The 14782-nt window shown below is 44.9% G+C and overlaps 1 protein-coding gene across 2 annotated transcripts; it reads right to left on the bottom strand.

Annotated features, from left to right (window-relative positions):
* Positions 1–216: 216 nt before the first annotated feature.
* LOC131197138 (zinc finger and SCAN domain-containing protein 21-like) lies at positions 217–14517 on the bottom strand. 2 transcript variants are annotated; one of them, XM_058180811.1, is made up of 3 exons: positions 14423–14517; positions 12502–13040; positions 217–6116 (listed from the first exon to the last, which is right to left on the bottom strand). In XM_058180811.1, exon 3 carries the CDS (start codon positions 5379–5381, stop codon positions 4278–4280), a length of 1104 nt encoding a protein of 367 aa, XP_058036794.1. In that variant the 5' UTR covers positions 5382–6116; positions 12502–13040; positions 14423–14517; the 3' UTR covers positions 217–4277. The 2 variants fall into 2 exon arrangements, with proteins under 2 accessions (XP_058036794.1, XP_058036795.1); XM_058180812.1 differs by having other exon boundaries at positions 14362–14482.
* Positions 14518–14782: the final 265 nt, after the last annotated feature.

The following is a 14782-nucleotide window of genomic DNA, read 5'->3' as shown; positions in this document are numbered from 1 at the left end:
GGAGAGGAGGAGGAGGGGATAGAGAAGGTGAAAATAGGAAAAGGAGAAGAAAATAAGAAATACAAGGAAGAAGGCAGAAGACAGGAAGAAGATCGATGAGGAAAAGACCATTTTTGGAAAAGTCCATGAAGACGCCAGATGTTGAGCTCAACTTGGGAAAAAAATAAAACCTTGACTTTTTAAGATGCACGACAGTCTCTAAAGCAAAGAGGCCGCTGATAATACAGTTTATTTATTGAATTGTTCAACTCATGCTCCGCCCAATATTTGGACAGCAACCCCAGCAAATCCCAAACTTGTACGCTAAACAGGAAAAACGTGCCAGGAAAGCTACATGGGTGGGTGTATCAAGTCACAGAATCCTAAGTAGAGAACATTTTCACCCTGTTTTTTTCTGTTGTGCTTAAAATGAGGATGTAAAAGTTTTGGCATAAAGGTCTCTACATTTTCTAGGCTTTTCATACAAATATAAATTTTTCTTTTGAAAGAAACAGGGGTACATTTGAGACTTCCTAATACGTCCCCTCACCTTGTGGATGTGCGGACAGATAGTCCTCAACTTGCATCAGTTCATTTAGTGACCGTTCAAAGTTAAAACCAGCACTGAAAAAACTGATGCATGTGACTATTTCTCACACTTACAGTCGTTGCAGCCTTCCATGGCCACGTGATCAAAATTCGGACCCTTGGCAACTGACTCGTATTTATGACGGTTGCGGTGTCCTGGGGTCACGTGATCTTGACCTTTCGTGACCTTCCAAGCTGGCTTCTGACAAAGTTAACGAGGGAGCCAGATTCGCTTATAACGACCACGTTTCATTTACCAACTGAGGTGATTTGCTTAGGGTTGTAAAATGGGGATCAACGCGCTTAACAATTGTCGTGCTTACCAACAGAAATCCCAGGCTAAATTGTGATCGTAACTCGAGGACTCCCATGGACGGGGCTTCGCTTGTTTTCACAGCCCGGTTTCTGACATGCCGCGGCGCGGACCCATGCCAGTCTACCGACTACGAGTTGGGGACCCCTAGTAAAACCACGGTTTGCTGTGGGCACCGTGTTGCCGAACACTGGAAGCAACTTCCAGGTTTGGCATAGCCGCTGCAGAAGACGTCCACGTGTCTGTGGGACACAGGTAAAGTCCATTCATGTGGCTGTGCTGCAAAGCACCTGAAGTGAGATCACACGACCACAGGAAAGGGGAAATCATGAGAACTTCAGAACTGAATCCTGGTTCTGGGTAGGTCATAAATTCGAACCGTCGCTAAGCAAATGGTTATAAGTTGAGGACCTGTCTATATTATATCTTCGAGAGCATGCTTTAAGACAGCGGTTCTCAACCTGTGGGTCGGGACCCCGTTGGGGGTCGAATGACGGTTTGCCAGGGGTCGCCTAAGACCATCGGAAATATGGGAAGTATACTTGCGAGTCAAAGAATCGCGCTCCAATGGTTGACTCCACAAGCCAGCTGCAGGCTCTTCAAGTCGCTAGCCGAATTCGGCTTCAGGCGCGATGAATTAAAAAAGAGAGAAATCTTTGCTCTGATGTCTCCCTCTCAAGCCAGCTGCAATCACTCCCAATCGCTAGCCTAATCTGGCTTCAGGCGCGATAAACTTAATAGGGGAGGAGTCTCCGCTTTAATGCCTCCGTCCTCAAGGCAATCGCAAACAGTTCAGATCGCTAGCCAATACGGCTTCAGGCGCGATAAATAAAAAAAAACAGTTTGCTGCTTTCCCTCCCCTTCTGCGGCTGCTTAGGCGCGCTAAGATCGCTGCCTATCACCACGATGAAATCAATCAGGCCTATGAACAAAAATAATTTTACGGTTGGGGTCGCCACATCGTGGGGAATTGTATTAAAGGGGTCGCACCACTATAAAGTTTGAGAACCACTGCTTTAAGATGTCCATAAAACATTTTTTTTTTGGATAACTATTATCTGTTCACCAAAGGTAGAACAATTTCCCAAGGTTGTTTCTTCGTTAGTGTTCACACTATGCTTGAACAGTCCTTATTAACCTACACCAGGGGCATCAAACTTGATTTCATTAAGGGCCGCATCCAGTGGTGGGATGCGGCTGGTTTAACAACCGGTTCGGTGACCGCGCGCAGCATGTGCGTGCGCAGTTTTACAAATACTAAACCTTCTGTGTTACCACTTGGAAGTAACCACTTGAGTTACCACGTGAGGCACGGCAATCCGGTCTGCTGCACCAATCAGCAGAGAAGATAAAGGTGAGTAAAGCGGGTGGGTGGGCCGAACCTGATTGTTGGAGCGAACCGGTTCACTCCCAGCTGATCGTCGGAGCGAACTGGTTCACGCGAACTGGTAGAATCCCACCTCTGGCCGCATCAGGGTTCTGTTTGATCTTGAGGGGCCATGGGGGGCATGGCCAGCTTGGGTCAGGGGTGCCTGTGGTAGCTTGAGATCTCTGCCAAGAAAAACAGGCCGCACGCAGCCCTCCCAAGCGCCGTTTTCACTGGCAGAGGCACTGCGGGCCGGTCCTTTGTTGTTTTCAAGGTGGCCCCACTGGCCCAATTTCAGCATCCCACAGGCCCGATCCAACCCCCGGGGCCTTGAATTTGACATCACTGACCTACACTGACCACTGATTTCCTCTTAGATTGACAGGGCTGGAGAGAACTTTTGAGAGAGGATAGATCCTGACCTCATTTTTGGTGCATCCTAGCTCTAAACGTCTAGTCACTACTTCCCGCTTCATTTTGATACGGGTAGCCCTCGACTTACGACCACGATCGGAGTTGCTGAGTTTCTGTTGCTGAGTAAGACATTTGTTTTGCCCCATTTTACGACCTTCCGTGCCACAGTTGTGAAATGAGCCACTCCGGCTGTTCCGTTAGTCACATTGTTAAGTGAATCCGGCTTCCCCATTGGTTTTGCTTGTCAGAAAGGTCAGAGAAGGGGGATCACGTGACCCCAGGGACACTTGCAACCGTCATAAATATGAGTCAGGCATCTGAATTTTGATCACGTGACCATGGGGATGCCGTAAGGGTGAAAAAACTGTCACTTTTTCAACGCCGTTGTAATTTTGAACGGTCCCTAAAGGAACTGTAATTACAAACGGGAGTTGCATATTTCAGGAAACAGAACTGAAATCAAGTTTTATCCAGGCTCTTGCAGAACTATCCCGAGGACCAGATGTTTTAAAATCCCCTCATCTTTGACCATTAGCCATGATACATGGTGGGCATGTAGGGGACTGGGCAAAGAAATACTGCCAAGGAAATGGCCAGATAAAGAGATCACACAGCTGCATAATGCACAGAAGAGAAAGAGGCCCAGAAGGGACCCCTCCGCCCAAAAAAAAAAAAAAAAAAGACAGGAGGAGATTTGCACTTTTATACTCACAAGATTCTGTTAATGCAACTTTACGATAAAGTAGAATTAGATCATCCTACCTGGTTTACCCCACAAGACCTGACATGTTGATTAGAGATGACAGGAAGTAGGAACCGCCTTACCTGGGCTGAGGCTCTTAACGGAAATTATATATGCGTGTGTGTCTTTCCACCCAAAACATTCCTGAAGCTGCCTTTTGTGCATCTTACACAAATCCAGCAAATTTATATAAACTCTCTTATTTTTTTGCACAGTTTTTGTTAGGTGGAGAAGGTTAAACTGCTTGGCAGAATGAAGCCGTCAAGATGTTTAAAACAACAGAAATGAAATTAGTTAGGAACTAATTTCTAACTCCATTTCTTTTGAAAGTATCTTGGCAACTAGAAACTTGTTGCCCCCTGTATCCCCCTCAACCAAGGGCAGAAATTCACAACGACACTGGTTCTATTCCTCCTAGCGCTACCTTCTGTGTACCTGGAGGACACACACAAAATTAATCCTATGAATTAGCACACATACACACATGGCGAAACACGCTGCTTTAAGCCCCCGAAGATTGCAAAAAGCAGGATCCTATGATATATTTGTTTTCCAAATGTGCATCTCCAGGTATGTTTACGGGCAGTCCTCATTTAAGTCCTCATTTAGCGACCATAATTGTCGGTCGCTAACTGAAGCAAAACTGCTACATAAAATCACAACTGTGCTTACAATCTTCCTTTCCGCTTTCCTTCGATTTACAAACCTGTATAAAGGTCATGAATGGGAAGACTGGTCTCAAACAAAGTTATTTTCCCCCCGTCGTTAACTACGAAGGGTCACTAAAAGAGAAAGCCTCTAAGCGAGGACGGCCCTTCCTGCCATGCTGAGTTTTCCACGGGGCTGTAGCTCCAGTTCTTCTTGCCAAACTTTCGTTACTCCATCTGAGTTTCGTGAATATTCGGGGTCTCACGACTGTGGATTTTCTGATGTCGCCGGAGGTATTTCTTCAACCGGAATTGCTTCCCGCAAATGAAACATTTCTGGTCTCCTTCGCTCAGGTGTAACTTTTGGTGCTTGACCAGGTATTTTCTTTGCGTGAAAAGCTTCCCGCATTTGGTACAGTTGCAAGGTCCCATCTGGAGGTGGATCATCCGGTGTCGGAAAAGATTGGTCTTCTGGTTGAACGTTTTCTCACACTCGGGACACTGGTACGGCGCTTCCCGCGTGTGTATTCTTTGATGCCGGATCAAATTGGACCTCCGGCTGAAGCTCTTCCCACACTCGGTGCATTTGAACGGGTCGCTCAAATGCATCCGTTGGTGTCGGAGGAGTTGCCGGTTCATGCGAAAGCTTTCCCCGCACTTGGCACACTTATATGACCCTTCCATAGTGTGGATTTTATGGTGCCGGGTGAGGTTGGACTTCTGGTTGAATTCCTTGCTGCAAACAGGGCAGGGGAAAGTTTTCTCCGCTTTCGGCTCTTCCAGGACAATGGGGTTATTTTTCTGGGATTTGGCAAAGCCCCCGTCCTGTTTTACGAACACGGAGGTAGGGCACCTTTGGAGGAAAATTGAGGGTGGGTCAGCATTTTCCCCAAACTCCGAATCCAGGGGAGGGTTTGCGCTGGCTTCCTTTTTGATCCTTTGAGACAGAAACGGGACAGGGTTTTGGCACAGCGCCCACTCATATTCGGGGTGCTCTAAGTCTTCCTCTTTGATGCTGATTTGGGATGCGCCCGCTAAGCAACTGGCGTGTATTTCAATATTTTCTGCTTCCTCCTCTGGTTGAAATTCCAGAGGAAAATCGGCATATCTCTTTGGTGAGGGTTTTTGCTCGGCTGTATCCAGGGATTTTTTCCCACTCAGACTTTCCAGATGTAGAGCCAGGTCTTCTTCCATAGAAAGATTCCATTCTGGACTCACCTCTATTTCCTTTTTATTCGGAATCCCCCAGGAATTTTTAACCATCTTTGGATTTCCTGCAGCTTCCCAAGCGTCTCTCTCTTCTGATGCCATCTGCACCTGAGTTTTGGGCATTTCCTAGGAAAACTCCTGTTTGCTGTGTGTGTTGTTTGGAACCGAATTAACCGGTTGGTTCCATCACCTGGTGGTACCCTTTTCTCGCCAGGGCCATGCATACAAATGAACTTCCTGGGAAGAAAAGTGTAACGAGGAAGCCAGGTCACTGACTTATTTTTTCCCCCTGAGCAAGCCGGATTAACATTTCCTCAATATCTTTTTTCATCGTGTTTGAAGAATGCGCAGGCCAGCCTTTTGTGAATTTTTGAAATTGACCTTGAACTCAGAGTAAAAGAAGACTTAATGGCTCACTTTTCAAGACAGACAATTCTTTGAACAGACATGCTGGCATATGTGCTGCGTGGGGGAACAATTTTTCCTCTGGAAGATATTTTGTTAGGTTTGCAGATTATCTCTCAATGGCAAAAACCTTATTATATTTGTCACTTGACATGCAATTCTTAATTTAATTTTCTTTTCTTTCCTCTTCCTTTCCTTCCTTCCTTTTTTTCCTACCTTCCTTCTTTCCCTCTTTCTCTCTCTCTTTCTTTCTCTATCACTCTCTCTCTCTCTTTGAGAAATGAAACAAAGCTTGGGTAAGTTTGTTCAAATGAATCTTTTCTTTCGACTTCAGCTTGGATTTTTTATTGACATGTTCATTCTTCCACTACAAGAGAAGAAGCATTGTTGTAATCAATGTAATTGATATTCTAATCCTCATGAACTTCTTTGGATGATATTCTTAGCCTTTACCTGTTCGATTGAAGAAAACAAACAAAACAAATATATCTTAAGGGGATTGCAAAATATCTGCAGTCTTCCTTGTTTTTTTCCATCTTATTTTAATTCTCTCCCTGCATTTTCTTTTCTATAAAATTACAGCTGTGGACCAAACCCATTTGTGGCTTATTTGGGGATATAATCACAATTTAGCTGGAAGATGTTTGATTGATTTCCAAATAGAAAGGGGGAGGAACATCTGGCAAAAGTCCAGTGGGAGTTGGTCAAACAATGGCAGCGACAGCTAAGTAGTGATTTATGACCACAATTGAGCAATTGCTAAGCAAGACAATTGTTAAGTGAGTTTTTTGTTTCATTTTAGGACCTTTCTTGCCATAGTTGTTAAATGAATCTGGCTCTCCCATTGACTTTGCTTGTCAGAGGGTCGCAAAACGTGACCCCAGGACATGGCAACCGTCATAAATATGAGTCTGTTGCAAAGCTTCCAATTTTTGATTACGACCCTGGGGATGTTGCAACAGTCGTAATGGTAATATATATATATATATATATATATTACCATTACGACTGTTGCAACATCCCCAGGGTCGTAATCAAAAATTGGAAGCTTTGCAACGGATTATATATATATACACACACACACACACTATATACACACTGCAACTGACTATATATACACACACACACACACACATACGGGTCTTTGGTTATTCGGGTTTTCTCCCGCGTAAAATTGGAAGTGTCTTGGTGATGTTTCGACAAAGTCTCATTCATCATCTTCAGGCTGGTGTTTACAGCTTCGTGCTTCTAGGAGCAATGTGTGACCACAGCTGTTTCTTCCTTTTAACTGCTAGTAGAGGTTTGAACTGATTGGTTGGGAGTTTGGCTGTGTTCTGATTGGATGGAGGTGTGTTCTGATTGGTTGGGGGTTTGGCTTTGTCAAAACTTCATCAAAACTTCATCGAAACGTCGCCAAGACACTTCCAATTTTACGCGGGAGAAAACCCGAATAACAAAGACATACAAACACCCACGAAAACCTCAGAAAGCAAATATATATATACATATATATATATATATATATATATATATATTCAATAGTCATCAACTTAGGGCCACAACTGAGCCTAAAATTTCTGTTGCTAAGTGAGATATTTGCTAAATGAATTTTGCCCCATTTCATGACCTTTTTTGCCACTGTGGTTATGTGAATCATTGCAGTTGTTTGGTTAGTAACACGTTTGTTAAATGAATCTGGCTTCCCCGTTGAATTTGCTTGTCAGAAGGTCACAAAAGGGGATCACACTGACCTTGGGACACTGCAACGGTCATAAATACGAGTCACTTGCCAAGCACCTGAATTTTAATCACGTGACCATAGGGATGCTAGAATGGTTGCAAGTGTGAAAAATGGCCATGTCACTTTTCCCAACGCCATTTCAACTTTGAATGGTCACTATATGAATCGTTGTATGAATCCAGAACTATCTATACATTACTGAATCATTGGGGCTGCCATCTTGACTTTTTTGACTTCCTTGTAGATGCCTCCATCTGGTTCAGCCTAGGAACTGACCCAAATGCCTCCTAAAATTAATGCCAACCATATTCCCATGATCCTTCAAAAAAAAAATCTGACCTAAGTGTTGGTGGATGTGACCTTAGATCAGGGGTCTCTAACCTTGGCAACTTTAAGCCTGGGGGGCTTCAACTCCCAGAATGCCCCAGCCAGCAAAGCTGGCTGGGGAATTCTGGGAGTTGAAGTCCACCAGGCTTAAAGTTGCGAAGGTTGGAGACCCCTGCCTTAGATAATGGGGAAGGAAAGAGTGACCCATTGAGGTAGGGGGCTTGAAGAAGAGTTTAGATGGGGTTGGGAAGTTCCCTTAGTGAATCCACTAAAGTTATAAAGATAGTCCTCAACTTACAGCAGTTCGCTTAGTGACCGCTCAAAGTTACAGCAGCATTGAAAAAAGTGACTTACGACCGTTTTTCAGAGTTACGACATTTGTGGCATCCCCATGGTCACGTGATCAAAATTCGGATGCTTGGCAACTGACTCATATTTATGACGGTTGCAAGGGATCACCTGATCCCTTTTGCGTGACCTTCTGACAAGCAAAGTCAATGGGGAAGCCTGATTCACTTTAACAACCGAGTCACTAACTTGCCAACGTCAGTCATTCGCTTCACGACGAAGGCAAGAAAGGTTGTAAAATGGGGCAAAATTCAGTTAACGAATGCCTCATTTTAACTAGAGAAATTTGGGGTTCAGTTGTGGATGTAAGTCAAGGACAACCTGTATTCTTTCTGTGCATTTTCAAAACAAATTAGAATAGGTTGCTTTTGGTTTTTGTGCCTGTTAATATGCTACATCTCACCAGAGGTTAACCATACAACATCGAATTAAGTGGGGAGATTAATTAAACTGCTTCCCTTGTTTGGGTGGGGCATATAATTAATGCAAAGAAAAACAAACAAACAAGGTAAAGGTAAAAGTTCCCCTCGCACAAATATGCGACTCTAAAGGGCGGTGCTCATCTCCGTTTCAAAGCCGAAGAGCCAGCACTGTGCGAGGACGTCTCTGTGGTCATGTGGCCGGCATGACTAAATGCTGAAGGCGCACAGAACGCCGTTACCTTCCCACCAAAGGTGGTCCCTATTTTTTTACTTGCAATTTTTACGTGCTTTCGAACTGCTAGGTTGGCAGAAGCTGGGACAAGTCATGGGAGCTCACCCCGTTACACGGCAGCACTAGGGATTCGAACCACTGAGCTGCCAACCTTTCGATCGACAAGCTCAACGTTCTAGCCACTGACCCACCGTGTCCCTTTAAACACACACATACACACATACGGGTCTTTGGTTATTCGGGTTTTCTCCCACGTAAAATTGGAAGTGTCTTGGTGACGTTTCAACGAAGTCTCATTCGTCATCTTCAGGCTGGTGTTTACAGCTTCGTGCTTCTAGGAGCAATGTGTGACCGCAGCTATTTCTTCCTTTTAACTGCTAGTGGAGGTTTGAACTGATTGGTTGGGAGTTTGGCTGTGTTCTGATTGGGTGGAGGTGTGTTCTGATTGGTTGGGGGTTTGGCTTTGTCAAAACTTCATCAAAACTTCATCGAAACGTCGCCAAGACACTTCCAATTTTACGCGGGAGAAAACCTGAATAACAAAGACATACAAACACCCACGAAAACCTCAGAAAGCAAATATATATATATATATATACATCAACTTAGGGCCACAACTGAGCCTAAAATTTCTGTTGCTAAGTGAGATATTTGCTAAATGAATTTTGCCCCATTTCATGACCTTTTTTGCCACTGTGGTTATGTGAATCATTGCAGTTGTTTGGTTAGTAACACGTTTGTTAAATGAATCTGGCTTCCCCGTTGAATTTGCTTGTCAGAAGGTCACAAAAGGGGATCACACTGACCTTGGGACACTGCAACGGTCATAAATACGAGTCACTTGCCAAGCACCTGAATTTTAACCACGTGACCATAGGGATGCTAGAATGGTTGCAAGTGTGAAAAATGGCCATAAGTCACTTTTCCCAACGCCATTTCAACTTTGAATGGTCACTATATGAATCGTTGTACATCCAGAACTATCTATACATTACTGAATCATTGGGGCTGCCATCTTGACTTTTTTGACTTCCTTGTAGATGCCTCCATCTGGTTCAGCCTAGGAACTGACCCAAATGCCTCCTAAAATTAATGCCAACCATATTCCCATGATCCTTCAAAAAAAAAAAATCTGACCTAAGTGTTGGTGGATGTGACCTTAGATCAGGGGTCTCTAACCTTGGCAACTTTAAGCCTGGTGGACTTCAACTCCCAGAATGCCCCAGCCAGCAAAGCTGGCTGGGGAATTCTGGGAGTTGAAGTCCACCAGGCTTAAAGTTGCGAAGGTTGGAGACCCCTGCCTTAGATAATGGGGAAGGAAGGAGTGACCCATTGAGGTAGGGGGCTTGAAGAAGAGTTTAGATGGGGTTGGGAAGTTCCCTTAGTGAATCCACTAAAGTTATAAAGATAGTCCTCAATTTACAGCAGTTCGCTTAGTGACCGCTCAAAGTTACAGCAGCATTGAAAAAAGTGACTTACGACCGTTTTTCAGAGTTATGACATTTGTGGCATCCCCATGGTCACGTGATCAAAATTCGGATGCTTGGCAACTGACTCATATTTATGACGGTTGCAAGGGATCACCTGATCCCTTTTGCGTGACCTTCTGACAAGCAAAGTCAATGGGGAAGCCTGATTCACTTTAACAACCGAGTCACTAACTTGCCAACGTCAGTCATTCGCTTCACGACGAAGGCAAGAAAGGTTGTAAAATGGGGCAAAATTCAGTTAACGAATGCCTCATTTTAACTAGAGAAATTTGGGGTTCAGTTGTGGATGTAAGTCAAGGACAACCTGTATTCTTTCTGTGCATTTTCAAAACAAATTAGAATAGGTTGCTTTTGGTTTTTGTGCCTGTTAATATGCTACATCTCACCAGAGGTTAACCATACAACATCGAATTAAGTGGGGAGATTAATTAAACTGCTTCCCTTGTTTGGGTGGGGCATATAATTAATGCAAAGAAAAACAAACAAACAAGGTAAAGGTAAAAGTTCCCCTCGCACAAATATGCGACTCTAAAGGGCGGTGCTCATCTCCGTTTCAAAGCCGAAGAGCCAGCACTGTGCGAGGACGTCTCCGTGGTCATGTGGCCGGCATGACTAAATGCTGAAGGCGCACAGAAGTCTGTTACCTTCCCACCAAAGGTGGTCCCTATTTTTTTACTTGCAATTTTTACGTGCTTTCGAACTGCTAGGTTGGCAGAAGTTGGGACAAGTCATGGGAGCTCACCCCGTTACACGGCAGCACTAGGGATTCGAACCACTGAGCTGCCAACCTTTTGATCGACAAGCTCAACGTTCTAGCCACTGACCCACCGTGTCCCTTTAAACAAACAAAAACCACCCCAAAAACCCAATTAAAAAATGGTCTGGAAGGCTGGAATACAGGTAGTCCTTAACTTACCACCACAATTGAGCCCAATATTGCTGTTGCTAAGTGAGACATTTGTTAAGTAAGTTTTGTCCCCATTCTTGCCACAGTCGTTAAATGAATCTGGTTTCCCCACTGACTTCGCTTGGCAGAAGGTTGTGAAAAGGGATGACGTGACCCCGGGACATGGCAACCGTCATAAATATGAGTCAGTTGCCAAGCCTCTGAATTTTGATCTTGTGACCATGAGGATGCTGCACCAATCGTAAGTGTGAAAAATGGTCATAAGTAGTGGTGGGATTTAAATAATTTAACAACCGCTTCTCTGCCCTAATGATTTCTTCCAACAACCAGTTCACCAAACTGCTCAGAAAGTTAACAACCGGTTCTCCCGAAGTGGTGCAAACTGGCTGAATCCCGCCACTGGCCATAAGTCACTTTTTAAAGTAATGTCGTAACTTTGAATGGTCACTAAATGAACTGTTGCAAGTCGAGGACTATCTGTATGGACTTTTTGTAAAAGAGAAAAAGGAACGACGTAATGATTTTTGGATTTGAAATTTGACAAAAACATAGGTTAAATGAAGGAGATGTATAATATTCATGTGGAAGGAGGTACAATTCAATTCTAACGATTTGTTGAAAAAGAAGAATGGAAGTCCTCCATATATTTCTTAATATTTATCTGTTAAGATTTCCTCCCTCCCTCTCTCCCTTCTCTTTTATTCTATGAAAATGTTCTTAATTAACACAGATTAAAAGGAGAAAAACATGAGGTGTTAAACCAACTCACAGCCATTTTGCCCAGTGAATGCAGACAGATTCATCCAATGGCTTCAGTGCAGCCTTGACTGCTGCCAGAGGCTGCCCTTGAAGACATTATGGAAACTGTTATCTAGGTCAGCCTACCCGCCGGAGCAGCGCCTTCTTATCCCATTACCCTAAGTGTTTGAGATGTGCCCACTTCCAGCAGAAACTCACTGGGCCCAGATGGTGGGTGGGTGGCCTTTCCCCCTATATCTCCAACCCTCTGAATTTTGACAGATTCACGCAACCTGCAAAACTCCACAGTTGACTTGCCACCTTGGCTGGCATTCACCCAGTTGGCTTTGCTCAAGCAAGCCCAGCTCGAAGCTTTTTTATGGCCTGGCTTAGCTGTCACCTCATGCCAAGCTAATGCCCGGCGTTCCCACAATCGGCGGAACCCCCGCGTTGGTTTCGCTGGGCGCCTCGTAGGAACGCGCCGTAATTCAAGTGGGAATCGCGGGTGATGGTGATGAGGATGATGGGAATGCCTTCATCCAAGGGTTTGCAAAAAAAAAAGAGGGGGGGCCAGGCGAATGCAATGCCCTCGGACGCGGGTGGGTTAGGAGAAGGACGTGGAAACGGCCTTACCGAGCTCGGTGCAATCCTCCCTCCTGGGCTGGGCGTTTTGCAAAAAGGCTTGTGATGACCGGCAGGAAAAGCGCTGGGACGCCGGGCAGGGAAGGCTGAATTAAACAAAGGAAAAGGCAAACTTTTGCCCCGGGCAGGACCATGGATGGGTGATCCCGTCTTCAGGATTCGTACAAAGGGCGTCCCTAGGAGAAGGAAAGGGGTGTCTCCCTTTGGAATCTCGCTCCCCCTACCCGCCACCCCCCGGAAATCGCCTTTCCCCAGAAAACACGGTGGCATGCCAGGACATGGGCATGGGCTCGGGGGCCGCAAGGCTTCCTGGGAATTGTAGTTCTCTGCCCGCACGACCCTCGCCGGGCCCCCAACTTCCCAAAAGAAAGAGAAGCTCTGCGTGGGAGGAATCTCCAGCCCGTCTCCAAGCGTGAGAAATTGAGGATAAGGCGAGAAAGCCAAATCTGGTTCATGAGTCTCGGGATGCACCGCGTCCAGACTGGGTCGCCACGATGTCAAAAAACACGCAACGCAGAGATGTCGAGACTCTGCAGCGAAGAGAAGAGTGTGATTAGGGAGGCTGGAGGGTAAAAAACACGTATAAGAACTGTTGCTGGAATTGGGTATGTCTACTCTAGTGGAAAGAGGTGACGTGATAGCGGCCTTCCAATATTTGAGGGGTTGCCACAAAGAAGAGGGAGTCTAGCTATTCTCCAAAGCAGGAGTCTCCAACCTTGGCAACTTTAAGACTTGTGGACTCCAACTCCCAGAGTTCCTCAGCCAGCTTTGCTCTGGGAACCAGCTTTGCAGGAACTCTGGGAATTGAAGTCCACAAGTCTTAAAGTTGCCAAGGTTGGAGACTTCTGCTCCAAAGCACCTGAAGGCAGGACAAGAAGCAAGGGATGGAAACTAATAAAAGAAAGAATCAACTTAGAACTAAGGAGGAATTTCCTGACAGTGAGAACAATTAATCAGTGGAACGACTTGCCTCCAGAAGTTGTGAATGCTCCAACAATGGAGGCTTTCAAGAAGAGATTGGACAACCGTTTGTACTCTAAATAATATAGGGTTTCCTGCTTGAGCAGAGGGTTGGAGTAGAAGACCTCCAAGGTCCCTTCCAACTTTGTTGTTCTGTCCAGACTAGGAAGGGGATGAAAGCCTGTGACATTTCTAGCGTTCAATTCAGGACACTAGTCCTCAGGAGTCACTAGGTTACAGCCACACTTCAGCATGGTTTCTTCAGCACCTGCGGACCTCAAAAACCCGATTAATGCCATGGCTGAGCTGCAGGCTATTCTGAGCCCACTTCAGCCACGGATCCTACCTAGGCTGTTTCAAATTAGTTCTTCTTAGCCAAGCCTACCTCACAAGGGTGTTCAGAAGATAACTGAAAAGAGATCAGGTCCACTCAGATCATTATTTCTCCCCAGCTGTAAACAAACCGCCCCAAAGTTAATCTAAAGTGGAAATTGGCGGCATTAAACAAGACAGGAGACTTAATAGAATGTTGTAGCCTTCAACTTACAACAATTCATTTAGTGACGGTTTCGAAATTGCGACAGCACTGAACAAAAGTGATTTATGACTGCTTTTCACGTGTCCGTTGCAAAATCCTCACCGTCTTGTAATCAAAAATCAAGACACTTGGCAACTGGCTCGCATTTATGACGGTTGCAGTGTCCCGGGGTTATGTGATCCTCTCTTGCAACTGACAAGCAAAGTTAATCGGGAAGACAGATTCACTTAACAGCCATGTTACTAATTTAACAATTGCAGTGATTCACTTAACAACTGTGGCAGGAAAGTTTCGTAAAATTGGGCATTACTCCCTTAACAACAGAAATTTTGTGGTCGTAAGTTGAGGATTACCTGCACAGAATATGACAGTTTTGCAGTGATATTCAAAATAATCAATCCGATTCTTACTCACGCGATGCTTTCAAGAAAATTAAAACGGGCCTCTTCAGTTTGCTGTGATGGTGTTTACGTCTGTTAATATTTTATAATCTCACCAGAAGGTTAAGCAATGCTGCATGTCATTAAAGAGGGAGGTGAATTAAAATGCTTTCCTGGCATAAGGAGGCGTGAATAATACGATGGAAAACATTGATCCTGAACCGTGAGCCTTTCAGTTTAAAATACATTTGTGGGAAATAATTGAGACATTCAATCAGAGTAGAGCTGGAAGGCACCTTGGAGATCTTCTAGATCAGTGGTCACCAACTGGTGGTCCGTGGACCACTGGTGGTCCCTGAGAAAATTTTGGTGGTCCGCAGAAAAATTATCTGCA

Source organism: Ahaetulla prasina, chromosome 4 (assembly GCF_028640845.1).
Source record: "Ahaetulla prasina isolate Xishuangbanna chromosome 4, ASM2864084v1, whole genome shotgun sequence".
NCBI lineage: Eukaryota > Metazoa > Chordata > Lepidosauria > Squamata > Colubridae > Ahaetulla > Ahaetulla prasina.
The sequence above is the reverse complement of the archived record's forward strand: the minus strand, read 5'-3'. Positions and strand labels throughout refer to the sequence as shown.

Excerpts from the sequence above, each read along its gene's own strand:
- LOC131197138 (XM_058180811.1), bottom strand. The coding sequence starts at position 5,381 with ATGCCCAAAACTCAGGTGCAGATGGCATCAGAAGAGAGAGACGCTTGG.